Consider the following 26,601-nt stretch of genomic DNA (forward strand, 5'->3'; position numbering starts at 1 on the left):
CGGCTGCCCTGCATCAGGCTCTGCGAAGAAGGGGGCACAGGGAAAGAGTGTCACGCTGACCTTTCCTGTCCCCTTCCATGGCCAGGGGAGCTGGATCGAATGGGATGCGTTCTTTGCCCCTGCTCATGGGCTGGAGTCCAGGTCACTCAGACTCTCAGAGGTAAAAGGTGCCTGTGCCATCTGTAATGCCCACCCTCCGTGCCAGCTGCATCACACCACATCCAGCTCAGACTGAGGGTGCCCTCGGCCACAGAGCCTTCTGGGCTGTGGACATGGCTGTAACTTACCCAGGAACTGGGCACCCTTTCAGCCACATGCTAGCAATGTCAGGGGACCTAGAGTTGGGTGGTCCAGGACTCCTGGGGCTCGGCTGAGTGTAGATGGCCTCTTGATTTTGTCTAGTGGCCAGCCCAGGTTGGGCATACCTGTTGGGAAGGAGCCAACTGGGGCCACCCAGCATGCAGGTGGACAAGCCTTCTCTCTTTGGGCACCCCCTGAGGGCTGACACAGGACCCTGGAGCCCTAGCAGGGCCGGGGTCAGAACACAGCACGCACCATGAGCCCAGCAGTTGCTCTGTGGGAGAAAGGGGCGCCATTCACTCCGTAAAGGTGGCAGGCAGCCCCTCTGCCTTGCGGGGCCGGGATCAACCCAACAGCGGGTTTGCTGTTTGGGGTGGAAGGAGCCACACGTCCATGGGGAGCAGGAGGGCATGTTGAAGCCACTGGTGTGAAGGGCGAGCTTGGTCTGCCGAAAGCTAGCCTGGCAGATGGCACTTGTGTGCTCTGCGGCCCGGGTTCCTGGGGCCACCCACCCACCCACCTACCCTGGCCGGCCACGCTCGGATGTCTCGGTTCCTTGTCTCGGTTCCTTCATTTTAATGCATGGAGATTTCCTACTTTAAACCACCAGGGGCAGAGGAAGGGGGTCAAGTATTTGAACAACACGGACAAGCAAGGCATAAATACTGACTGGGTCTCATCACTTCACTCCCAGAGACGGCCCCCAGGAGGGCGAAGGGGAGGAATGTCCTGGAGCCTGAGACCACGGGCCTGCAACTGGAGCAAGCTGGCCTGGCTCCTTGGGCCTCTGGGAAAACAGGGACTCTAGCCAGCTGACCCCCAGGCAGTGTCCAGTCGCAGCCTCGGTGTTTCCGTCGGCCTAGGCCATCACCTGCTGCCCGCCGGCCTGGTCCTCAGTGCAGGGCTGCGACCCGCAGTGCAGCCGCTTGGCCAGCCGGCGGAGCTTGCCAGGAAAGCGCTTGTCCAGGTGGCGGTAGAGCAGGGGCGTCACTGAGCTGCTGGCAAGTGCCAGGAGCCGGGCCAGGTCCTTGGCGAGCGGCAGGGCCCCCACCAGGTGCCCCTCCGTGGGCCTGCCCCGCGAGGCCACCAGCGCCTGCCCCAGGAGGGTCAGGTAGTAGGGCGTCCAGAGCCCGAGCTGCGTGCCCACAGTGAGACCCAGTAGCCGGTGCGCTGAGGGGTCCAGTCTGCCCACGTCGCCGCGGCTGAGTGGTGAGTCCTCCTTGCGCAGCCGGGCGATGAGTGCCAGCGCATAGAGAGCAGCCAGGGCGGGCACCACGTAGCCGACAAGCACCATGATGGTGTCAGCCGCCTCGGTGCTGCGCATCTCTGCGCACTCGGCCAGCCGCGCTGACACGTGGCTGCAGATGTGGAAGAGCAGCGCGGAGAAGCTAGTGAGCAGCGCGCCACCCCAGACGAAGCCGCACACATGCCGAGTGTTGTACACGCTGGACATGTAGGTGCGCGGCAGCGCCCGCTCAATGTAGCAGTCCAGGCTGAGCAGTGCGGCCGAGTACATGGTCACCAGGGCAGCCACGTGGAACAAGGTCAGCAGCGTGACCTGGGCCTCGCTGCTCAGCCGCCACAGCGCCCAGTGTGCATGGGCCGGGCCCAGCAGGTAGGCGGGCGCCAGGACACCAAGGACCAGCCCGGCCACGGCCATGTTGACGAAGTAGACGTCGGGCATGTTCATGGTGCGCCGGCTGTGCAGGTTGGCCAGCACCAGCAGTGTGTTGTAGCCCAGGCCCAGTGGGAGGCCCACCAGCAGGTAGAGCAGAGAGAGGGCCCACAGGGCCAGTGGCAGCTCCCGGCAGAGTGGCAGGGTGGCCCCAGCCGTCCCGTTGGACGTGTCACACCCCCACATGGCGCCAGGTCCAGCAGCAGCAGCAGCAGCAGCAGCAGCACCTGCAAAGCAGGGCACAGTCAGTGTGTGCGGGGAGCAGAACCCCAGGAGCCCACTGGCTTCCTCCAGGGAGGGGCCACCCTGAGCTTGCATCTTTGGGGTGGCGGGGGGGAGGGGATTGCGACTGCAGGTGGCCCTACACCTTCTGGCTTCAAAGATCCCAGAGCACATGTGGGAACTGTCCATGTCCAGTCAGCATATCACCTATTGGCCACCATTCCTCCCTCAGGAAGGCCAGCCCCCAGCCCCTGCCAGGAAGGGAGCCTGGGCCTCAGCCGCCCACCTGTACCCTGCCCTTGCCCAGATAAGGTCTGGTGTTTTGTTAGCCCTAGGTCCACCCTGGCCACCCACCAGAGTCACTCACCAGGGGCGACCCCTTGGGCCCTCACCCAGGGCGCCAACCATCAGGAGACATGGGCACTTACAGCAGTATGGGGTCTCAGTGGCCGGCACCCCCCAGCTCTCGGAGCCTGGTCCCTGGAGCATTGTGACGGGAGGTGGGGCTTCTATTGCCACACCCCTGGGGCCTGGTGCGCAGTGGCCCATCTCCTGGGAAAGCCCCACTCCCTCGTTTGGAGCAGACACCCAGTGGGGACCTTTCTCTTCCCTGAACCTGAGAACAAAGTGCGGAAGCCGCCCTGCCCGCCTGCAGCAGAGCCTAGTCCTACAGCCATAGCCAGGCCAAGTGGGCATGGCTGATGGAGGGCTGTGCCCATCAAGTCAAGTACATCTGGGCTCCCAGCCCCCGAGGGCTCCCACACACTGGCCTTCACAGGTGTGTAGAGGGTGGGGGCAGTGACAAAGGAAAGCCAAAGGGGACAGAACAGGGCCAGCCCTCGTGTGCCTTAACCACAGGACCTGGTCCCAACCTGTCTGTACCTCAGAACATCACCTGCCAGTATCGGCAGGTGGGGATAGATAGATGGGGAGTGGGGGCGGGGGGAGCGGCTAGACCAGTGGTTGGACAGACGTGTGAGTGTGACATGCTGACAGAATCTGAGTTTATGGGGACGTTTTGCAATCCTAATGAATGTCACTCGGCAGCATGCTCATGATAGACAGTCACAGATGCCCGAGAGTCACACCCGGTGGGTGGCACAAGGACCACCCATCCCACGGATCAGCAACATCACCTCAAGTCCCATCCAGATGATGCAGCCCTGCCCCCAGATCTCCAGTGCCTTCACTGAGGGCCAAGAACCCTCGGTGCTGGGCCTCACAGAGCGGGGGAAAGAATGCGTGTGGGTGGGAGGTGACGGACGTTGTCAGCCACTGACATGGGCTCTGTCTATGGGGAGCCCTGGTGAGGACTTGAGAGTGGGGCTACCCTCACACATGCACTCCCCACAATGGATGTCCTGAGAGGACACTCATTCACTCGTCCCTGCTGGAATGATCGTGAAGAAGGGGACAAACAGGCGTGCACACGCACACACACAATCATACATATTCACGCAATCACACAAAACACATTCACACTCACAACCACACAACACATATTCACACTCACAATTGAACAATCACGCACACTCTCACTCACATGCATGTCCCCACTGCAGGGGCTGTGGTGGTGGTACCCAGCGTGTGGGACCTGGGGGTTGTGTCTGTATCACGCTGGGCCTCCTGGGGGCTGGCCTCATGTCCACGCTCCGCTTCACAGGCCTCTCCCACAGCCACCTGCAGGGGCCCTGCCTGCTGTGGTGAGGAGCCGGTCCTCCCTAGCTCCTGGACACCACAAGGCAACCCTGATTGTCCTCCTGCGTGTCCCCGCTGGCCCTGCAGCAGGGCCTGGACTCCTCTCCTAGTGGCCCCGCCTGCCTCCAGCATCCTCGGCTCCTCGCCTGTGCTCAGCTCTGCAGCCGGCTCCCTGTGCGTGTGCCAGCCAGCCCACAGCCATGCTCGTTTTTCTCTGGCGAATTACTCAGCTTCTGCCTGGCTTGGCAGGCGCTGTGGCCCTGCCCACTCTGTTCACAGCCAGTTTCTAAAAGAGCTGGGCCGCCCGGAGAGTGGGTCTAAGGTGGCCGTGCAGGTGCCCTGGGGACAGGGACAGGGCCAGGGACCGCCACCTTGTCCAGATAGGGACAAGAAGTTGAACCAAGTGTCTTTCCTCCTGAGGACACCAGTCAGCAGGACAGGGACACAATGGGCTCAGGTGTGTGCACGCAGACCAGCAGGGCCCCCACTGCAGGCCCCCAGTAAGCGAGAGACAGAGGGGTGTGATATGTGACCCCAGGCCTAGCCCTGGTTGCACCCGGAAGGAGGGAGGGGCTTTATTCATGGTGCTCATTCACCGAGGGAGGGGGCTTGGACACTAGGCCCAGAGCTGGGCTACGACATACCGTGTGTGGTGTCCCGGGGTGCCTGGGGCCCTCACAGACCTATCCACTGCAGCACCAAGTGGCCCTCCAGCTGACCAGGTGCTACTGTCCTCCAGAGAAGGCAGGTGCATGGCCAAGGAAGGAACCCTGCAGCTGGGTGTGATGGGGTCTAGGTTAGCTTACAGCAGGGGAGGGGGAAGGGGGACAACAGCTCCTTTACGATGAGTCTCTCCCTTGTGGGCCACTGATAGGTCTGGGGGGTCGTGCTCCAAGGACAGGGCAGCAGCTTCCCCCAACCCCTGGTTCCTGACCTCAATAGCTCTAGGAGTATTCAGAGACAGGTCCCAGAGATGCTTGGCTGGTGGCAGCTGCCTGGGTAACATCAGGTGTCCCCACCCCTCCCAGCCCCGAGTTATCTGGGGAGGAGCTTCCTCCTTAGAAGTGGGGAAGGGGCTGGTCCTGCCTCCTGTGGCCAGTTAGGCCATGCTCCAGCCAGGCCCCAGGAGGTCTGGGGCTCTGTCCTATGGGAGGATCCTGGGGCAGAGGCTTTGGACCCCTCCTGTGGGGCTGCTCTGCCTGGGCCTGAGGTGGCCTGCTACCAGCTCCTTCCTGGATGGAGCACCATGTGTGACATGCAAGCGCTGGTGAGCTCTGATCCCTGACCCTCCATCCCAGACTGAGCTCCTTCCTTCCTGGTAGGAGGCAGGAGGTGAGGTCCCAGGAACCCTCCACCAGAAGTCCAGCGGGGACTCAGTGCCCCAGGCTCCGCAGAGGACACAGACCTGCCCTGCTTCACCTCCTCCCTCTGTCTCCTGTCAGCCTTGCACTTCCCAGGCAGGGACAGGATGGGGAACAGGGTGGCCACCTCTTCTGGGCATAGTAGGGGTACCGGGCAGCTAGCCAAGTGACCAGGGCAGACACAGAGAAGCAAGCGTGGGTGTGGGCCCCGAGGCACCTTCTTGCTCACTCTCATAGAGCCCTCGGGGTCCTCAGGCCGTGCTGCAGGAAGGCTCGTGGTCCAGCTGCGGGGCAGCTCAAAGGCAGCCAAGCCACTGGTGGCCCCAGACCTCTGTGTCCTCAATTAGAGGAACCTCCTGAGGTTTCTGGCACTCACTGTGTGGCCATCAGCGTGTGGTCAGCACATCCACATCCTCTACATCCTTCTCTCATCACACAGGCCACACTTGTGGGCATCCACTCAGAGTCCAGCAGACAGTGGAACTGGGGAGGCTGTTGGGCAGGGTGAGGCCTCACAAGCCTGTGTTCCAGGAGAAACTGAGTCTGGCCATCTTGCTAGGGATCGGACAGGGTGTGTGAACCTTCCCAGAACATCCAAGTATCCAGAGTGGACAGGTCGGGAGCGAAGGAGCCTTCCCTTGGCCTCAGTTCCCACTCCCCTGACTTTGAGTGTCTGGCACCTGTGTGTGACTGCTGTGGGTGCTCTCAGGACAGTGGCCCCGCCTCTGCCTGGTGAGAAAGTGCCTAGGGGACCCAGTGGTGCCCAGAAAGTGTGGCAGACATGGTGGTCCCAGTGGAGGGAGTTTCCTGAGGGGTCAGAGATAGACTGACAGTGGCAGAGTCAGGGCTGCCCTGAGGACCTCCCAGGGGTCCACATGTGTGTGACTGCTGTGTGCCCATGCATGGGAAGGAGAGGGAATGCTGTATGTGGGCACATATGACCGAGTACATGTGTGGGTGCTTCCCAGGTAGCTGAACTATGTTCATGCCTTTGTACAAAAGCAGAACTCACGGGTGTCTGCCCTCCACCCCATACCTCCCACACTCCGCCCACATGCGCTCTGACTTCCTGACCACCTGCCCCGGACTGTATGCACTGGAAGACAGCTCCGCAGCCACCTTGCCTTTCTGCCCTTGGCTGCGCCCAGTGCCTGAGTGGACTCGCAGGTGAGAGCCTGAGTGAGGGACAGAATCCCCCTGCCAAGGGGGCAGGGGCTGCAGAAGACTCTGTGGCAGTTGTGGCCTAAAGCTGGGTGGTGTAGAATCACGAGGCCCCAGCAAAACATCGCAAGGAGCGGGGAAGCCTCCCAGCCAAGGGTACTCTTGTTCCGTGTTACACAGACACTTGACTCTGGGGGAATGTTCTAGATTCCTGACCCAGCTGGAAATGCATGTGCTCTTCCTCTGAACCCAGCGGAGCTTCAGCTGCTACTGTAGATTGGCAGTGCTGGTACAGGCGGACGCTGGTGTTGGGGCAGGATCGCCAGCAGATAGAGGGGATAGTGGACTTTTCCTGGGCGTTCTCGGCTGTGCTCTGGCGGCGCTCGCATTTCCATGGGGACAGATCAGACCGGGCTATGCTCCGAATGGCGTGAAACTTCCTGGGGCGTGGTCAGAAGGTGTTGGCGTTTCCAGAGTGCGCTAGGAAGGGCACAGTGTTTCTATCGGCGTGCGCTGGTGGTGGTCATGTTTCCCGGATCTTGATTAGTCAGCTAACATTTCCGGGTTCATGCGCAGAATAGCACGGTGTTTGCCGGGGGCGCGATATTTCTCCGGGTTTGCTCCCATGGTTCTGATGTTTCCAGGGGCGTGGGCATACCGTTACTGTTAACATCTCCCGAAGCGTGGTCAGACCACTGACGCTGAGGTTTTCCAAAAGTGCGCTCAGATGGTGCTGATGTTTCTTTCCAAAGGCGTACTCAGTTGGTGCTGGCGTTTCCAGGGGCGTGGTGGGGCTGCTAACGCTGACGTATCTAGGGGCACGCTCAAATGGTGCTGATTTTCCAGGGGCGTGGTCAGACCACCGACGTTGACGTTTCCAGGAACGCGCTCAGATGGCATGGGCACTGTGCTGACGTTTCAGGGGTGTTCAGACAGCTGATGGTGCCGGTTCCAGGAACGGACGCAGATGGTGCTATCGTTTCTAGGGGCGTGATCGGAACTGCAGAAGTTGATGCCTTCGGGAAAGCGCTCAGCCGGCATGGGCACTGGTGCTGGCGTTTCTAGGGGCGTGGCCAGACCGCTGACGCCAGCGTTTCCAGGGGCGCGCTCAGATGGTACTGACGTGTCTAGGGGCGTGGTCTGCGTGGTCCGACTGCTGGCGCTAACGTTTCCAGGGGCGCACTCAGATGGCACGAATGTTTCCAGGGGCGTGGTCAGGCCGCTGACGCTATTTCACAGGGACACACTCAGGTGGTACTAACGTTTCCAGGGACACACGGGTGTTTTCAGGGGTGCGCTCAAGTGGTACAGTTGTTTTCAGAGGCGTAGTCAGCCCGCTGATGCTGACGTTTCCAGAGGCGTGGTCCAACCACGAACGTGGTCTGATGGGGCGCGTTCATAGGACCGACGTTTCCAAGGACGCTCTCAGCTGGTATTGACATTTCCAGGGGCGTGGTCAGACCTTTGACTGTTTTAGGGGCGTGCGCGCCTGGCGCACACGTTTCCAGGGGCGGGGTCAGGCCCCTGACACTGACGTTTCTAGGGGCGTGCGCGCACATATGATACTGGCGTTTCTAGGGACGCTCTCCGAAGGCACTGCCGCTGACGTTTCCCAGCGTGCCACTGTCAGCCTGCGCAGCACTCCAGCACACCGCCGCTGGCATTGGCGTTCCCAGGGCACATCAGACGGGCACGTGTTCCCTGCTCCCAGGCCTGCGGTGCGACTTTGTGCAGCTGGTTGCAGTGCTGGGGGGATGCGGACTTAGGCCCCCCTCTCCCTATGCGGCTGGCCTGGCTGGACTTCTCGCTGCCTGGGCCTGTTTGTTTCCCAACAAACTGGGTTTATGGCCCGACCCAGGAAAACAAAAGCTTCCAGAAGACTGGGCACTACACTGAGACCAGATTGATCCTCTGTTCCTGACCCTGGTCTCCTCGTCCCCCTCTGGCCAGGCATGCTCCCCACTGGAGGGGCACCCCTTTCTAGAAAGCAGCCAGCCGTGGGTTTTACCTCCACGTTGGGGCCATGTACCACGATGGGCCTGACTCAGGGCAGTATGGGGAGGGGCACGTGTGACCCAGGGCTCTGTTGTCCTCATGCGGCTGCAGGCGGCTAGTTACCAGCAGCGCCTCGTTCTGGCCTCCCGCGTCAGCAGAGTGGAGCTCACCTTTCACTGTCCAGCCAGCCCAGCAGGAGATTGGGGAGCCGGTGGTCAGGGGGGTTGGGGGAGTGGGGGAGGGCTGGAAGCAGGCTTATAAGTGGGCCTCTGGTCTAAACCTACTTCCCACAGCAGGCCTGGCTCCCCCCAGAGGCAGCCCCCTGCCGCCTGAGGTCTGTTTGTCTGGGTGCCCGGGTCATCAGCGTGCAGGCACCAGCCTTTGTTCCAGGTCCTGCGTCACCTCCAGGGCCGCTCCAGGAAGAGGCCCCTTCCCCCATCCTGCACAGACATCCCGCAGGCGTATCTCCGGGCCAGAGCCGCCATCAGCCAGGAGCCGCGTGCCTGCCCTCCCTGAGGCCTGCCAGGGACCGTGGGTTGCCAGTTTGCCCTGGCGCACAGCACAGTTCCTCAGGGCACTACCAGGATAAGTTGGGTGGGGGCCCCAGCTGTGAAGTGGCAGGAAGCAGGCACCCAGACTGGGGCCCTTGGGCGGCTACACGAGGAAGGGGCGCTGCAGTTTGTGGGACCCACTGATTGTGCAGGGTCTCCTCTAGCTTGTAGAGGAACTCCAGTTAGCAAGATAAGGTATCTGGCCACCCCAGTTCCTCGGGGACAGCCTGGGGGTCTGGTTGGAGCCTGAATCCTGAATCCAAGGCCTGTGTCGGTCCTTGGGGGGGGTAGGCCGGCCCAGCAGGCTGTGGCCACTGCTGAAGGCCCGCCCCTTCCTGTAGGAGCAGATGCCAGATCAGTGAGGAGCAGGCATCTGATCTTTGTGATAAGTGTCTGCACAGATATGGGATCAAAGCCACTGCCCTGCAGAGAGCAATCCACTTCCCGCCCAGGCAGCCCGGAGGCCCAGGGTGAGCACGCTCGCTCGCTGCTACAGGCTGTGTGGCTAGCAGCTCCTTGTAGGCACAGTTTAAGAGCATACTAGAAATATCTGTAATCGTAAAAGAAGCGAGAGCTATAAATAGCTTGGGGACTCCAGAGAAGGTCGTCAGGGCTACAGGACTCGAAATAGATGGCATCCCACAGTACTGAGGGGCCTGCCCACTCGCAGGTTCATGACCGCTCACAGACCCACGGCACCCTCCCGCCCCGCAAGTACAAGGACACGCGGGGGCGGACATGCGCGGGGGCGGGGCACTGGGAGGCCGCATCGCCGGCCCAGCACCCAGCCTGGCCGCCAGCCCAACCAGGTCCCCGACTCACCCACGGGTCGCTGTGGTCCGCGCGGCTCACCGCTGCGCTCCGCTCGCACGCCGCCTGGGCCCTGTGTACACACGTGACCGCCCCGCCTCCGCCCCGCCCCACAGCCGCGGAGAGGCGATGCTGCCGGCCATTGGCCCCGGAGCAGCGTCCGACCGCCGGGGCCTGGTGGTGGCCAGCGGCCGTTATGTAACCCGACACCGCCGAGCTCGGAGCGTAGCCTGCCGAGGGGCCCCGTGGCTGCCCGCGCTGCTTGCCGTGCCTGGAACCAGGGAATCGTCCCACTCAGGCCCCTTTCCGTGCACCAGGCTGCTGATTCATCGTGCTCACTGATCTGTGGGTGCAGATCCGCACCCCCAAGGCTGAGTCACCGTGCTCACTAATCTGTGGGTGCAGATCCGCACCCCCAAGGCTGAGACACCGTGCTCACTGATCTGTGGCTGCAGACCCTGGGCCCCCAAGGGGAACAAGTGCGTGGTGAGGAACTGTGATCAGGTACACCTGCTCCTGTTTCAGCCCAGGTGGCTTGTCCATTACAAATCCACCTCTCTTTCCCGCGTCAGGAGTTTGTCAGCTGAACTGGTCCCAAGAAAGCTATTTAGAGAGGGTGAAGGGGGGCTGATACCAAGGGCGCAAAGAGAAAGTAAATGTTTAGAAAACGATGACGGCGACATATGTACACATGTGCTTCATACAATTGATGTATGGATTGTTAGAAGAGCTGTCAGAGCCCCCAATAAAATGATCTTTAAAAAAAAGTTAGTGGAATGAGAAACACTATTAATAAAAGGGAGAGAAAGACACCAATTGGTGGGTGTGTGTCTGGTTAAAACTGCTTCCAGAATGTTCAGGGATCAGGCACCATGCCACTTTCTGCCACCCCAGGCGGCCTGCCCTGGCTCAGGCTCCATGATCACCCCTGGGAAACCCCAAGGGTGAGGGGGTGAATTGGGGCCCAGTTTGCCGTGTGACCAGGTGGGAGGGACCAATAAGAAGAGTCCATAGCTGGGCCTGCTCTGCCCATGCTGGAATCTGCCCACCGTGGAACCTTAGGATAGAGCTGATATCTGCTTGTGCCAGGATGCCCACCCTCAGTCCTAGGGGACCCTCACCTCCTTGGCCACACTTTCACCCCCAGGCTGTCATTGAGCCTCCCTCCCCAAGCTTCTGTAGTGACCAGGGCACCTTGTCAGCCACAGTGCCGACAGGTGGCAGTGGCCAGCATTGCTAGAGAATGGGGACACTGCTCCATAGATCAGGGCAGCAGCTGGCCACTTTCACGAGCCTGCCTTTATGGGTGTGGAGGACCCCAGAGTCCTTCCAGCCATCCATAGCCCTCTGGGGTGGGATTGTGGACAGCTACCTTGCTCTTGGCTGTGAGGGTACTCACAGTTGGCACTTGGAAACCTGTCGGTTGGGGACTGCGCTCCTCAACAACATGGTGACTGCCCTGCACATGGGTCAGGGCCAGGCTGTGACCCTGGTGCCTGTGTCTGGTCTCAGGCCCCGGGAAACTGCAGTGGGGCCCACTCTACCGTCTGCCCACGCAACCTCTCTGGCATATTCCGTCCTTTGGGAAGCAGGTCTTCCTGGTCTGTAGCACAAGAAGCCAGCTGAGCACTGAGCTGGGATCCTCCCCCTCCTCCTTGGAGACAGGAGCTGCCCTCAGCCAGGGACTTGCTATATGATTCTGGGCCCATCTGTCCTGTTACAAGCCCAACCCCCTCAGGTCAGCCAGGGGCTGTGGGGGGGGGGGCACTGGATCCAAGAAAGGCTGATGCGCACTGTCGCCCAGAAGGAGGTGTCAGCGGGGCCACCAGAGCACCAAGGTCACCACCCGTGGGCCCATGCTGCACCCTGCCACAGTGTTGACCCAAAGACCAGCTCCTCAGCTGTTAGCTTGGGGACTTTGAAGAAACAAATCCACAGAAAGTGGATCAAGTGCGCATCAAGAAAACATCCCAACCCACTGCTGCCCAAGCCCACAAGTCCAGCATTAACCCATATGTCCGACACCAGTCCATAAAGTCCTCCTCCATCTCACAAAACAGACGCAATCATGCCAACTGCAGAAGGAAAGCTGAGTCAGTCAGTGTGTGATGTAAGCATCTCAGTTCTGGCAGGGGTCTACCCAGGGCTGCATCGGGGTAGGTCCATATGGCTTCTTCTCAGGGATGTCTTGCAGGAAGTGAGCCTTGCAAGGTAAAGCAGGGAACTGGCTAAGGCAGCTGCACCCTTGTCTAACCATCAGAAAGCAAGAGACCGGAGAACTAGAAAGGCGAGGCTCACTGAGCCATTTATCCCTCTGCCCTTCAATTAAGCCCACATGTGTTTATTGGCCAGGTTGGCACAATAAACTACCTCATCAGCTCACAGCAGTCCTGGACAGCCATGGCTCTTCCTCAGGCTGAAGGCCTGCCTGTTCGCAGCCTCCTCTTCACCTCTGCATGCTGGACCTGGGGGAGCAACTGTAGTGCCCAGTGCTGGGGGGTAGGTGTGGGATTACAGGCCCAGGTGTAGGTTGTTTTGTTTTTTTTAATTCTTTAAAAAAAAATTTTCCGACAAACCTTTGTGTCGGGGGCTGACTTTCAATAGATTGCAGCGAGGGAGCTGCTCTGCTACGTACGAAACCCCGACCCAGAAGCAGGTCGTCTACGAATGGTTTAGCACCAGGCTCCCCACGAAGCAGGTGTAGGTTTAAGTGGACAAAATCACTTCTTGGGAGTTTCATCCCTCATGACCTGCCTGGGGAGCCCTGGGCTAGGTCTGTGTGTTCTGCCCCACATCCCCCGATGCCTACACATAGGAGGGGGATTGCCTTGATGACCTGCAGGTGAAGCTCCTTGTGAGGCCAGCTGTTGGCCACTTAGAGGATTCCTGCATCCTGCGTCCCATGTACCAGTCCTGCCGAGCAGGAGGGGAACCGGGATAGTTTCAGCAGGCAGCTTCCTGCTGGGGGCAGGGGTGCTTTGGCACGGGGCAGCACATGGCACATGGGGGACACCCTGAGGTACGAGTGACACCCCCCTCCACCCCCCCAGCGCCTGCGGCTGGTAAGTGGGTGTGTCCTGGGGCCTCAGGCTAGGTGAGGGGACAGGCAGTGTGTTTGTGTGTGTGGCAGCCCAGGCCCCTGCAGGGCTATAGGGTTTGGGGTGGGGGGGCAAGGCAAGGAACAGACTTCTGAGGGCCTGGTGTTCAGAACCTGGACTGTGTCTTCCTCCTGGACTTTAGCAGTAGTCCTCCAGTCAGTCAGTCCTTCTCCGACTCTTGGCATCCCCGGGTGCCAGCTCAGACGCCCACTCTGAAGGTGCTGGAAAGAGAGCCCTGGTAACAGCCTCCTAGCCGTCAGCCATGGCCAGCCCTGTGGGCACCCTGACCAGCTGAGCTTCCCTAACTTGGGGCAGAGGGTGCGGCTTGCATAGTGGCTGAGCCAGCACATGCCCGATTGGTACAGCTCAGTCCACCTAGCCCTGTGGTCAAGTTCCCTTCTGCCACAGGGCGGGCATCCAGGCTGCTAGGTCAGTGGGGATGCTGTTTCTCAGACGACTAGTGGGGTTGTTCAGTGTTACGGTTGTTTTAGGAGAAGCCTGGTGGCTTAAAGCATTTAGTTGCCCTTCAAAAGGTCAGGAATTCAAAACCACCAGCCATAAAGGGGCACAGCCTCGGAGCATCATGAGACAATTCTGCTTGGCCCTGCAATGCTTCTCTGGGGAGGAATTGACTCAGAGAGGCTCCTGAGTGTGTGAGTGGGGGGCTGAGGGGAGCATTTTTAGAACTCTGTGCACAAGTAAGTATTTGTGACCAAAATGTTGCGGCGTCTGGGTCTCCCTGGGCTCACCCACTTTCCCCTGTGCATTGGTAAGTTTCACCGGGACTGAAGGAGAGGGGCAGACCAGGAAAAGGAGGCCCCTGCCCTGACCCGTCAGCCTTCAGGCCAGTGCCACGGCAATCGAACAATGTCTGCTCTTCCTCCTGTCTCACAGAATGTGCGGGCTGCCGTTTTCTCTTACAGTGGGCACTTCTGGCCACATCACCCAGGAAGCACTCACACCAGTGCACGCTTTGGTGAAATGCCCATCTCGCCTCTTGCCCATCGTCTTGTTAGTGGGGTTGTGTGAGTTCTCAAAGTTAAGACTGGAGTCCTGGTTGCATAGTGATTAGTTTGGGGCTGCTAATCGGCGGTTGGACAGTTTAGGAGTAAAACGAGGCTGCGTTGCGACCCCTATGGGGGTCGAACCAACTTTTCACAAGGGTCGCCCGATTCATAACAGTAGCAAAATGACAGTGATGAAGTAGCAACGAAAATAATGTTATGGTTGCGGGGTCACCACAACTTGAGGAACTGTATGAAGGGGTCGCGCGACATTAAGAAGGTGAGAACCTCTGCCTTAGAGTCACCCGGGCAGTTCTACCCTGCCCTCAGGGTTACCATCTCGCCACTGCAGCGGGTTTGGTGTTGGCTTGCATGGAGTCTACTGCAGGGTTCCTGCCAGCATTCCCTCCCACCACCACCCCTACCCCACCCCCGCTCCAGGCCGCCCAGGACACTGGTCTCGCACTCTGGGTGGAGGGAAGGCAGAGAAGCTGGGGGACGTGCACGTGACGGCCACCTGGCTCCCCCAGTAACCCCACTCCCCGGAAGCGTGTTCGGGGTGCGCAGGTCACCATTTGGTCGCGCCTCCCCGCGGGGCCGGCGCCTCCGGAGAGCCCCGCCCCTCGGAGGGGTAGGGCCCGCCCGCCCAGGACCGCCCGCCCAGGACCGCCCGCCCAGGACCGCCCGCCCAGGACCGCCCGCCCAGGACCGCCCGCCCAGGACCGCCCGCCCAGGACCGCCCGCCCAGGACCGCACTTCCGATCCGCCGAGGCCTGTTGGATTGGGTTCCGCCGCGCGGGACTGACGCCTGCGCATTGCACGGGGATGGCGCACATGCGCAGTGCGCGGGGGCTGCGGGCCGCCCTCAGCCGGGCGCTGGGTGGGTCGGTCTCGGACCTGTCGGATTCTGGGCGCTGTCGTTGTGCATATTCGGAGTAGGACTCACGGCCCGCGACGGGGAGGTCGGTGCTTCGAGGGCTGGGGTAGCTGGCAGGGAGCCCCTCTTCTGCAGCCGGTGGGACCCCCGCCCCCGGTGGGTCAGAGGCCAGGTGCAGGGACTGGGAGTCTAGGGAGGGGGCGCGGTCATCTGCGCCCCGAGCCTGGGCGGGAGCTTCAGACACCCCAAATGCCAGGCAGGACTGCGAGTCCGACACCCCCGGGGCCCTGGGTCCCCCTCGGCCGCGTGACCAGACATGGTGCTTCAGTCCTGCCCGTGGTCCCCACACAGCTCCAGGGATTCTGCAGGGACAGCTGGTCTGGGTCCGCCTGTCAGCCCCTCCCGGGTGTGCTGGGGGCCAGGTTTGCTGCTCAAGACTGCAGTCATGCCCTCGCTCCCGCTCCCTGGCCAAATTCCCAGAGGGACCCTCCCCCAGCAGACAAGGTGGCCTTCGGGAGGCCCCTGTTCTGCGCTTCGGTACACCTCCGCGGTCAGGCCTTTAGTGGCCCGTGCCCATCCTGGCCAGCTTCAGAGGGCTATCAGGGTCCCGCGAACTACAGAACGAAGCCTGGTGGCCCCAGGTCAGGCATGTGAGTGTTGACCTGCAAAACCCACAGGGCCTTGCAATGCTGCGGGCACAGTAACTCACAGGGGCAGCGAGGCCAGTTTTCTGAATCTGTTAAGGGCATCCAGGGATTTCGGCAAAGTGAAAAACACAACCTGTAAATAGTTCCTAAATGTGACAGCAGGTTCTAGATGCTCCCCGTGACTGCACACAGGGCGGCGCAGTGATGCTGTCCAGGTCTGCCCATGACATGTGGGCGCCTGTGAACGCTGAACCGCCATCGTGATGACATGATGCAACGCCAAACGGGCTTGTGAGAATGTTGACGCGCCATCGTGCCGTGACTTGAGGTGACACGGGCACCAGTGATCTGCTGACGCGCTGTCATGCTGCTACTGCCAAGTTTGCCCAGCACAACCCCTGGCAGCCCCAGGGAGAAGAGCCTGCCGCCCTGCAGGGCTGGCCAGCGAGGGTCAGTGTGTTTGTAGTTGTGCACCCAAAGTCCGCAAACAAAGCAGGACTTGGTGGACGCCGCCCCCAGTGGGCAGGGCGCACTGAGTATGGGTGACTTTTTCAGAGCCTGGTGGCCGCTGTGCTCCTGGCCTGCACAGGAATTGCGACCCCCAGCTGACCTATACTGCCTGTGTTGGCCATCCTTGCTCCGTGTCTTGGCGGAGAAGCCCAGCCTGAGGCTGCCTCTGCACCTGAGGTAGGCTTCCTGAGCCTAGGAGGGGACTCACATCAGTGCGGCCACCGGTGGGGGTGGGGATGAGGGAAGGGGGGCGTTTCTGGAAGCCTCTCTGCCACACCTGTGGCCCAGGGACTTGTGTTCTCTGTGCTCTCTGGCCTCAGCAGGCCTACCTTGTGTGCGCTTCTGCAGAGACTGTCCGTGCCTCGTCTCAGGCGGATGGCCAGGCGTGAGGTGACCTGCACCCCGAGCCGTGACCCTCAGCCACGGTGTGCTGCATGTCTCATCTGAAAGGGTGCAGCTCCGCAGGAGCACCCCCAGCAAGGATGTCGCTGCCTGCGCCCTCCCCGGTGCTGTGACCCCGAGGTAGCCGCCATCCCTGTCCTCCAGGAGCTCACGTGGCCAGCTGTGAGCTCCCCGAGGGCAGGGCCCGCGTCTGCCTCCGAGCTGCACCTAGCCCGGCCCTCAGTCTGAGAAGCCTGCTGCCTCCACCGCTGCACTTGCACCTGCAGAACTCACTCCAGCCCGCTGTGAAATCCTCCCCCTGCTCAGGTCTTAGCAGGTTCGAGACTGGGCAGTGGTGGGCAGGGGTCAGCTGCCTGTGTACCCACAAGGTGGAGGGATGTAACTGAGTCTCCCACACCCTGGCTGACCAAACCCTAGCCCCTCTTTCCCTCCTCTGTGGTTGGATCCCTGTGAGTGGCCAGGGCCTGCATGCCAGGGCAACTTGGTCCTGGGGTGCTAGCATGACTGGGTGGGTAAGGGCATCTGATGGCTGGGGATCTCAGCTGTCGGGAGCCCACCGTGATCTTGGATAAAAGCTCATTTTCAAATTGGTTAGGTGGACATACCCCTCTTGGCCACTGTTTTCAAAAACTGGTAGCTTCTAATCCATTTCTTTTTTTTTTTTCTAATCCATTTCTAAACTAGTTACTGAGTAAAGTCCTGCCTCCAGGCGATTCAGAAGTACCAGGGCAGGGGATGGGGGTGACTGTGCCCCTGATCTCGGCAATGTTGGGGCCTCACAGCCAACTCCAGGAGGGGGCTGAGGTAGGGGTGTCCCTCATGGTCACCCCAGATCACCTAGCACTTCCCTGAAGGAGTCATGGAAGATTCTGGAAGAGGGACTTACTACGTGGGAGGGCCTGCTGCTGCTGGGGTGGGTTCTAAGAAGGCCGGCAGGTGAGGGGCGGGCTGGCTTCCTGGAAGCTGAGTGCGCTGCATCTGGGATCCTAGCCCAGCCGAGAGGGGAGCTTTTCCCAGGAAGACAGTGGGAGGATAGCTGCCCGGCCACCGCGACTCCACCTGCCCAGATGCTGTGACCTGTTAGCACTGGGAGTGGATGGGGAATGGCCTGGGCTGGGAGCAGACCCCAGCAGGGACCCATGGCCCACCCACAAGGCCATTGGCTCATGCCAGGGGGCAATTGGGATGCAGACACAGGTCTCCCAACAAGCCGGTCATCACCTATAGAAAGAATGGCTCCTATCCCTGGAAGGTAATGACCAGATCCGCAATGGACAGTCCTGTGTTGTGGGCTCCCAAGGGGTCTGTGATTGCAGTCCTCACAGCACGTCAAGCCCAGCCAGGCCGGGGCCTGACAGGCTGGGGTCCCTGCCTTTCAGAGCGGGGCTGTGGGCAGTGAGGTGCTGGCCCCGGCAGAGCAGCGGGCCCTGGAGCGGAAGCAGAAGAAGGAACGTAGGAAGGAGGAGAAGCGGCTCCTACGGGAGGCAGGGGGCCACCCTGCCCCGAAGACCCCGGCGCCCGCCCCCTCAGGGGGCTCACTGGCCTTAGACTACCTCTGCAGGTGAGGCACTCTGGGTGGGTGGGCTGTGGGGGCTCAGAAGGGGCAGCCTAGATTGGCTGAGGCCCTGTCCCCGGTGCTCCGAGGGAGGGCACTGCAGCCAGGCAGCTGGGGGGCTTGGACAGGGCACCCAGCTCTTACTGAGGGGTAAGGAGTGGGGCATATCCAGGGCCCCATCAGCCTGGGTTTTAATGCTTTGATGCAGAAACCCTGTCTGGCCCAGCCAGCAGGGGTCCCCTTCCTTGGAGCAGCAGGCCAGCCATGAGGTCAAGTCAGTGGTGGCCTCCCTGTAGCCTGGCTGGTGTGCCTGCCTGTTCTGTTGGGAAGTGTTCCCTTAGCAGCTGGGTCCAATGACAGTGACCAGGCCCAGCCACCCAGAATGTCACCATGGGCTGGCACTGTCCGTTCCTGCCCTTGCACTGGCCTGAGGGTGGGCACAGTCTGGGTGAGGCTGCCTAGTGGGAGGCACTGACCCCAACCTGCCCTTGTCTCCAGCTGGGCCCAGAAGCAGCAAGACTGGAAGTTCAGGAAGGCGAGGCAGACCTGGCTCCTGGTGCACATGTATGACAGTGACAAGGTCTGCAGGAAAGGGGGCAGGGGGGCGGGTTTTCTGGGGGATAATGGGGCTAGCTGGCACCATGGTGGACCCCTGCATGCCCACCAGCTGCACTGGGGGACCTCCCACCCCAGGAGCATGTCACTGTGGGTCAAGAACCTCTCGGGTGTATATGGGGGTTCTGACCAGGGCTTGGGGTCCAGGGGCCCCAGCACTGCTCACTAAGGGGACTGAGCAGCCTGGAGGGAACCAGCTGAACACAGATGTCTGGTCTACCCTATGAGTCAGTCAGCACAGCCATGCCCAGGTCGGGGCCTCTTTACCCTGGAGATGGTCGCTTTGCCGTAAGTTTTTCAATCAGGACATGAGAGACGCCCGACTTTTTCTGGAATGGACTTTCCGCCCTTCTCAACTGTATTCCTGTTTCTGTAAACAACCTGTGCCCCAGTTCTGGGATCTGGGGTTGGGGTCTTCACGTTGCTGGGTGGCCCACACCTCTGCACGGAGCAGGCACCCCATAGCCACCCCCCTCCCACTCCTCCCCCAGAGCCTCGGGAACAGTGCTGTCCATGGCCTTCGGGCTCTTCTTGGACACCGCTGAGACCAGAGCTCTGTCCACTAGGTCCTGACCACCCACCAGCCTCTGCTCCTGCCATCCAGTCACGAGGGACGGGGGAAGCACTGGCCATCCGCCCCAGATTTCTTGGTCCAGTGTGGCCTTGCAGGCTTCTTAGTCCAGCCTGCTCCTGACTGTCCCTCTGTCCCCATCCAGGTTCCTGACGAGCACTTCCCCACCCTGCTGGCCTACCTGGAGGGGCTGAAGGGCCAGGCCCGAGAGCTGACAGTGCAGAAAGCAGAGGCCCGCATGCTGGCGCTGGATGAGGCTGGGACAACCGGCCAGGACCCCCAGCTGCTAGGGCAGGCCCACCGAATCCGCCAGGTGCTGCAGCTGCTCTCCTAGGGGCGGCACCTCTACCCTGGCCACCATAGTCCCTGCCCCTCCTCCAGAGGCGCCGGCCCAGTCCATGAGCTCAGGGCCCCCCAGCACCCCTGCAGAGTGTTTGTGGGAGAATACCTATTTTTCTACAAAGGAGAGGGTGGGTCAGGGCCACCCCACTGGGGCCAGGGGTGTTTGGGGTGGGCCCAGGCCTGTGGCTGGTTGCCCCACTGTCAATAAAATCTCATCTCTGGGCCAGTGCCCCCATGGGAAGTAGTGTCCCACCTGCTGGGGGTGGGAGTGGGTGCTCTAGTGGCCGGGGCAGCTGGGACTGCTTGGGCTATGGGTGGGGTGCTATACCTACCCGCCCTCTCCTTGCCCCCCCCTCCCCAGTCTGCCTCAGCTCCTGCAGGCGGCATTTTAGCACCCCCTTCCCTTCACACCTTGCACTGCAGCCTCACTGCCCAGAAGTGACACACCTGAGCCCCGTCCCGAACACCGAGGCTTCCACCTTGGACAGTCTCCAGCTGTCATAGAGCCCACCCTGGGGCAGTTGGGGCTCTGCATGGTTTGGGGCCCTGGCCACGGGAACCCCGCCATCTCTACGTGTACAGGGGCTACAGGCTGCCCCAGTTGCTTCAGATGTGTCTACAGACACCTGGGTGCACCCTGACTTCCCCAAGCTGGGGCTCCCTCCGGTCTCCTGAGCAGGGACAGCACTAGGCCATTTAGAATGGAGCCTTTTCTCAGCCCTGGCCTTGGGTGTGGGGCAAGACCAGGTTCTGGGAGGCGACAGCACCCTAGAGATGGCCTTGCACCACCACACCCCCCTCAGAGCCCTGCAGCCCACCCCTGGGGACCAGGCGGGAGCCTGGGGTGGGGGTGGGGTGAGAGTAACAGGACACCCTCCCACCTGCCCCAGACATCATAGAAAGAGGGTGCCAGGTGTGAGGGACTGCGCTCACCTCTGCTGCTGCTCCCATAGAGAACAGAACCTGGAGACCCTCTCGGAGAGGTCGGGGTTGAGGGGCCTCAGGAGTAAGCAGGGGATCCTCCCTTCACAAGGGGGTGTTCGCATCAGTGGACTCTCACTCCTGGGGGTTCAATTACAGGGTCTCCGAAGCCCCTGCCTGGTTTCTCAGAGTGTCCGGGTCTGGTCCCCCGGGAGCTGTGGAGGCAACCATGTCCCAGGGCCTCGTGGGAATGGGGTGTATGCTCAGTCCCTGCTGTGCCAGGGGACCTGTGGGCCACTTGGAGAGGCTGGAGCCCCCTCCCCAGGCTTTCCAATTACTCAGCCAGCCCTGGAGGTGGGTGCTTCTGCTGGTCTGCAGGGCTAGGACAGACAGATGGACCTGAGGCCACCGCCCATCAGGCTGGAGCCGCTGACTCTTGGCCCACTCTGAGGCTCACCCTGGGGCCCTCCCCTTTGAAGGCCGGAAACGGCCCAGCAGATTACAGGCAGATAGCCCAAGCCCTGGAGTGCGGGCGGCCAAGCGCCTGCCCTGGTGGCCAAGCTGTGCAGTGCAGGCCCCATGCCGTTCTGGAGCAGGATGTGTTGTGGGGAGATGGGCTTCTGGCTCCTGCTCTCCCACACCCAGGAGCCCGGAGCCGGGTCACAGGGGAGGGAAGCTTGTCCGAGGGTCTCCAAGGGGAGGTGTCCCACAGGGAGCAGGTGCCCGGGCCCCACACGAGGTCAGCGCCTCCGGGGCACCGCGCACAGGGCCTGAGCCCGAGGACGCATGGTGAAGGCAGGCGCTGCCGAGGTGTCCAGAGCAGATGGGGGGATGCCAGGCGCGGGCTGCAGGCGGAAGCGCTGGAGGAGGCCGGCAAACAGCACGAACAGCGAGGTGCGGGCCAGGCTCTCCCCGACGCACACGCGGCGGCCTGCGGAGCGAGGAGTGGGTCAGGATCCACAGGGCCTTCCAGGAAGCCTGGCAAGGCAGGTGCTAGGCTTGGGGGCGCGGCTGGAGAGCTAGCCTGCAGGGGCTAAGGAGCTCTGACACCTGGTAGTCTGCCACCCCCTGACTTGGACCATTGTACCTGGGGCCCCCCTTCTACCTCTGATGAAGCTGCCATACATGGGGTCCCTGCCACCCAAGACCCAGCTGAGGTACCTGCAGAGAATGGCAGGAAGGCAGCTGGTTTCGAAAACCGCCCGCTGGTGTCCAGGAAGTGGCTGGGGTTGAACTGGTCAGGGGTCTTCCACTGTCCCTTGTCCAGCAGTACAGAGGTCAGCAGTGGGATTACAGGCGTGCCCTGCAGGAGACAGTGGCCGACCTCAAATGTGTACCTCCAGGCAGTTAGGAAGGTGAGTGGGGGCACCCTAGGACAGCCCTGCCCCCAACTGTCATAGCCCATCATACCAGTGACACACACCCCCAGATCACACAGCGAGGACCCCTCTAAGATACCCCCAGACTCCTGGCTGTGAAGTCCAGCCACGAGAGGCCGCCCTCCTGCACTGAAACCTTTCTGGGCTGCCCATTGTAGGAACTCAGGGGCCAGCCAGGTCAGGCCACTGGGTCCCCACCTTGGGCAGCAGGTAGGCACCCAGGCGCATGGGGGCCGTGGCCTGGCGTGGCACGTGGGGCAGGAGCGTGATGTAGCGCTGCACCTCGTGGAGGACGGCGTTGCTGTAGGGCAATGCTCCCTGGTCGGCTGGCTGAGGCAGTCGATCGCCCAGCACTTGGTCCAGCTCTGCCTGCACTCGGCCTGGGGATAAGGACAGGCTTAGTGGGAGGCCCTCCCTCTCTGCCGGCCCCGCCCTCTGGCTGCGGAGGGGCTCACCCTGCACGTTGGGGTACCGGCCCATCAGGAGGGCGGCCCACTGCAGTGTGGCCGAGGTAGTCTCTGTGCCGGCCATGACCATGTCCAGGGTACAGGCCAGCATGTCGGCCTCGGAAAACGGGCCCAGGGGTGCATCCCCCTACAGAGTAGGATGGGTTTGGGAGGCCGGGTTAGAGGGTCTGGGAGTGGGCCCAGCCCTGCCCCCTGTACCCCAACACTGCCCGGAACTGCTCAGCGTGGGGAGGGGCGCAATACAGTCAGACAGCAGGAAGAGAAATGGAGGTTCAGAGAGGCCCCCCCGGGCGGGAGGAGGCACCCAATGGCCCCGGGATCTCCCCTCCTCTCTGAGGAGGCCCCCCAATTTCGCTGTGGTCCGTGGGCTGTGCTAAGGAAGGCCCCGCTGGAGTTCTGCACCTGGCCCTGCATGATCAGCGCGTCCACATAGCCCTGCACAGGCCCCCCCCTTAGCACGTGGCGCCGCCTCGCCCTCAGGAGCGTCTTCAGGATGCCGCGAACCGCCTGGATCTTGCGCAGGACCGGCCGATGCAGCCCTAGCAGGGCACCCAGTCTGGGGAAGATGTTGAACATCTGTGGGGGGAGGGGTGGCGGTATCTCAGGTAAGCGAGGGAGACCTGGGTGGTCAGTCCCGCTGTGGCCACCAGAGGGCGCCCGGCACAGCGAGGTGTCAGGCTTCACCCAAAACTGGGCAGCCAGCCTCCATATGCCTGTCCCAGAGCCCGTGAGCCAGTCACAGCCGCGGCCTGCTCTTATGACCCCTTTTCATCCACCCGAGGAAATAAGGAGCGGGGACCAAGGTGAGCATTTCCAACCCCAGGCGCCCTGGGGGCACAGTGTGTCCCACCCTGGGCTGCTGACCGCAAGGTGGGCATTTCAAAATCGCCAGCCGATCCCCCAAAGAAAGACGAGGCTTTCTATTCTGCTCCCATAAAGATTTGCAGTCTTAAAAAAACTAATTAATAAAAGAGGCATGTTCTTGGAAACACACAGGGGCAGTTCTACCCTGTTGGATAGTGAATGGGAGGGGGAGTGAGGAGTGGGTGAGGGAGGAGAGGGGGTGGTGAGGGGGGGAGGGGGAGGGAGGAGAGAAGGGGTGAATGAGGAGTGGGGGTGGGTGAGGAAGGAGGGGTGAGTGAGGGAAGTGCGTGGAGGGAGGGGGTGAGGGAGGAGGAAGGGGTTAAGGGGGGGAGGAGGAGTGAGTGGGTAAGAGGTGGCAGCTGGCTCCTGCAGGGCTGGGGGCAGGGTGGGACGCCCCCTCACCTGCAGGCTGGGGGAGCCCAGGTGCACCATGACCTCATCGATGAGATGCAACAGGGAGACGAACAGAGGGTCCTGGTACTCAAACCGCTGGCCAAAGAGGAGCGTGAAGGTGACGTTGGAGGTCGCCCAGCCAAGCACAGGCAGAGGGAAGGGCCGGCCTGCGGTGCAGAGGTCAGCAAGACGAGGACCCAGGAAGGGGGTGCCCAGCCCCAAGAGTGCCCAGGGGGCATGGCCAGAGGGACCCAGGAGAAGGGACCAGCTGCCGCTTACCCTCATAGCTGCTTAGCTGCACCAGCAGCTGCCCCAGCTCCACCAGGGCCCTGTGGGTGGCGGGGGCCCGGCCCACGCCCAGGCTGTGCAGGGCACGGACTGTGAACTGGCGCGCCGCCCTCCAGCCGGGCCCGGAGGAAAAGAAGACCCCTGTGTGGGCAAGTGCTACAGGTCAGAGCCAGGTCAGCGGGCCCTGCCCCTGCCCCATCCAGGGCTGTGGGTGTGCTGCATCTGCTGGCTGTGCCTGCCCTCTCTCCTCCAGGGCTCACCACCCCCATCCTCAGAGCTCAGGCTTCCCTCCACCTCCCACCCCGAGCTCCCCTCAGCGCCCCCACCTACCCCTTCCTTCCTGGATGAGCTGGAAAATAGGGATGGGAGGACGGCCAGCCAGCTCCGGTCCTGTGCCCACCAGTGCAGCCCGCACTGCCTCAAAGCCGGCCAGCACCACTGTCTTCTGGGAGCCCAGGTGTACCGTGAACACCGGCCCGTGGCGCTCTGCCAGCTGGGGGGGTGGGGGTGAAACGTCAGTAGATGCCCTCAGACCCCAGCTACCCCAAACCCTCAAGGGACCTAAATCCCCAAGATCCTCGGGCCCCATGTGCCCCACTGCCGTAGAGTCAGCTTTGGCCTGGGGTGAGGGGAGCCATGGGGCAGGGTGCTGGTCTCTCTGGGAGCCTCCTGACACGGTGTCAGCCGCCTTTGCTGTGAGCTCTGCTCACAGGCCTGACCGAGCCCACCCAGCCGCTGTCCCACCTCCATCAGGGAGCGGTCCAGTCGCCGCACGTCCAGCAGGTGCAGGTTCCCCACCAATGGCCAGGGCCGCGGGCCAGGGGGCCAGCACTGGCTGGGAGCAGGGGCTCGGCGCAGCCCCCACAGCCCCAGGAGCAGCAGCAGCAGCAGCAGCAAGGCCACCTCGGCTGGCAGGGCCATGATGTTGGTGTGGGGGTGCCCTGGGCCACACCCACCCTTATAGGCCCCACAGAGGGGGCGTGCCGCTCCCCACCCTGCCTCGCCCCAAGAATGCAGCGTGAGCGGTTTGCTGGTGGCCACCCTAGCTCACAGCAGTGGGACTGGCAGTGTGGGGCCCACTGGGGGCCCGGCTGGGCTGTTCTGCTTGGGGCCTCAGGTCCCTGGACTCAGAGACATGGACCTGTGCCCACCCCTTGCTTTGCCTCAGGATCCCCTCACAGGCATGGCCCCCATCTCCTGCTCCCTCTCCAGCACCCCTAGGTGGCCCAGAGTTCGAGGGCTCCCGTTAACCCAACATTGTGGAATGGGAGCCCTCAGGGCTGTGCAGGGCAGTAGCTCCACCCTGGGCTGACCTCCTCGATGGGCCCCTTGGGACAGGGCGGGGCAGGAGGCAGGGTCAGCCACCTAGCAGGGTGGGTGAGCCTCTGCCATCTGTGGGGTGAACCCCAATCCTATAAACCCTATGGCCCACCTGGAGGGGTGGCTGCCCCTTGCGGAACAATCTTGGGATAACAGCAAGCTGGCTTCTGGCACCAGAAGTGGCCAGGCCTGCTTTGCACCACCTGCCCCAGCATGAGGCAGCAGCTGGGGCCCTGTCCCCACCACTAGGGCCTCGCCCCAGCTGTCTCCCAGGGTTGCAGTAGGAGCCGAGCCCAGGGCAGAGCAGCCTCCTCCGCCCTCCACACTGGCTCTGGCAGAGAGCTCTGCCTCCGAGCAGCTCAGCAGGTGGTCACCGAGTCCCTGCCTGGTGCCAGGACCACCGATTGTGAACACAGAGGATCTGCCCCCAGCTCCCCGGGACTAGGTGGAGGGTCTCATAGCAAACGTATTTGTGTTGGAACCAGAGGGTGAATGGAGATGGCCAGGCCGGTGGGAAGGGTGTTCTGGGAGATGGGAGAGCAAAGCTGCGGGCACAGGAGCAGGCCAGGGCGTGGGCGGGCCTGGGACGAGCAGGCAGGCAGGCACGCATGGCTCAGGGGACCTCTTGGGACGGTATTGGGGTCCAGGGGACTGGGGTTCCAGGCCTAGCTTCCTCAGCAGATTGGGGGTGAAGACAGCTTAGAAGTGGGGTATCTGTCCAGATGGCCGCCACAGCCTGTGGGCACTGGCCAGGGCACCCCTGGCAAGATCCCACCTCTCTGCCAAAGATACCACAGTCCCAGGCATCCGAGGTCCGCAGAGCCAATGGACAAGGCCATGGGGGACAGGACGGGGTGGGGGTCTTCATGCACACGTTCCATGACCAGGGATGACCCAGGGCCTCGGTGTGTGCCCAGAGCCAGGGGAGGGGCCTTCACAAGGGTTCTTCTGGGAGCCAGCGAATGGGACCGGTGGCCAGGCTCCCTGGGGAAGGACAGGAGGCTCCACCCACCCACTGGAGGCTGACTTAGCCAATCAGAACTGATCAACAGGGGCTTAAGCCCAGGGTCCCTCAGAGGATGCTGGCCCAGGATGGTGGGACAAGGATGAGGGTGGGGGCTGGCCAGGGGGGGACTTGACCATCAAGAGGTTTAACAGAAGGAGATGCCATCGGGGTCCCACTGGCCCGACACCTCCCACGTGGGTCAGAATAGAGCTGGCCACCACAAGCATCCTGATGTCTGGCTGAGATCCTCAAAGTCATCAGTTCGAAACCACCAGCTGCTCTAGGGAGAAAGATGGGACTTTGTTTGGAGCGACAGTCTCAGAAACCCACAGGGGGCAGTTCTACTTTGTCCGGTAGGGGCGCTGTGAGTCAGCATCGACTTAATGGAAGTGAGGTTTAAAAAAAAAAATTTAGTATCAAATTGACAAAGTCAACTCCAAAGATCAGCGGGAACCATCAGGATGGTGAGGGGATGTCCCTGGCAGGGAGGGGACGTAACAGAGAGGAGGGTGGACCGCTGCTTCCAAAGATTTCAGGGACCGTGTTTTTGCTTAAGGGACACAGATGAT

At 61.8% G+C, this 26,601-nt stretch overlaps 3 protein-coding genes across 5 annotated transcripts in view; 1 reads left to right on the top strand and 2 right to left on the bottom strand.

The window, feature by feature from the left end:
• The window catches only part of CHLSN (cholesin), a 46,368-nt gene extending 26,751 nt beyond the window's left edge, over positions 1-19,617 (top strand). For 2 of the 3 annotated variants that reach the window (XM_075527628.1, XM_075527629.1), the window contains exons 3-5: positions 17,691-17,872; positions 18,365-18,446; positions 19,198-19,617. In XM_075527628.1, the coding sequence (XP_075383743.1) occupies positions 17,691-17,872; positions 18,365-18,446; positions 19,198-19,386 (453 nt within the window). In that variant the 3' untranslated portion in view covers positions 19,387-19,617. Of the gene's footprint in view, positions 1-14,731; positions 14,838-15,954; positions 16,087-17,690; positions 17,873-18,364; positions 18,447-19,197 lie in introns of those variants that run through there. The other variant, XM_075527630.1, reaches the window with a different exon arrangement.
• GPR146 (G protein-coupled receptor 146) lies at positions 875-2,189 on the bottom strand. The gene has a single exon (XM_075528619.1). It carries the CDS (start codon positions 2,159-2,161, stop codon positions 1,160-1,162), a length of 1,002 nt encoding a protein of 333 aa, XP_075384734.1. The 5' UTR covers positions 2,162-2,189; the 3' UTR covers positions 875-1,159.
• A 174-nt stretch (positions 19,618-19,791) lies between the features above and the next one.
• On the bottom strand, positions 19,792-24,627 carry CYP2W1 (cytochrome P450 family 2 subfamily W member 1). Its single transcript, XM_075528199.1, has 9 exons — positions 24,451-24,627; positions 24,037-24,199; positions 23,698-23,847; positions 23,428-23,585; positions 22,564-22,737; positions 22,150-22,288; positions 21,893-22,074; positions 21,477-21,618; positions 19,792-21,246 (listed from the first exon to the last, which is right to left on the bottom strand). The coding sequence occupies exons 1-9, from the start codon at positions 24,625-24,627 to the stop codon at positions 21,056-21,058; spliced, it is 1,476 nt and encodes a 491-aa protein (XP_075384314.1). The 3' UTR covers positions 19,792-21,055.
• Between the last annotated feature and the right edge of the window lie 1,974 nt (positions 24,628-26,601).

This window comes from Tenrec ecaudatus, chromosome 12 (assembly GCF_050624435.1).
Source record: "Tenrec ecaudatus isolate mTenEca1 chromosome 12, mTenEca1.hap1, whole genome shotgun sequence".
In the NCBI taxonomy this organism is placed as follows: Eukaryota; Metazoa; Chordata; class Mammalia; order Afrosoricida; family Tenrecidae; genus Tenrec; species Tenrec ecaudatus.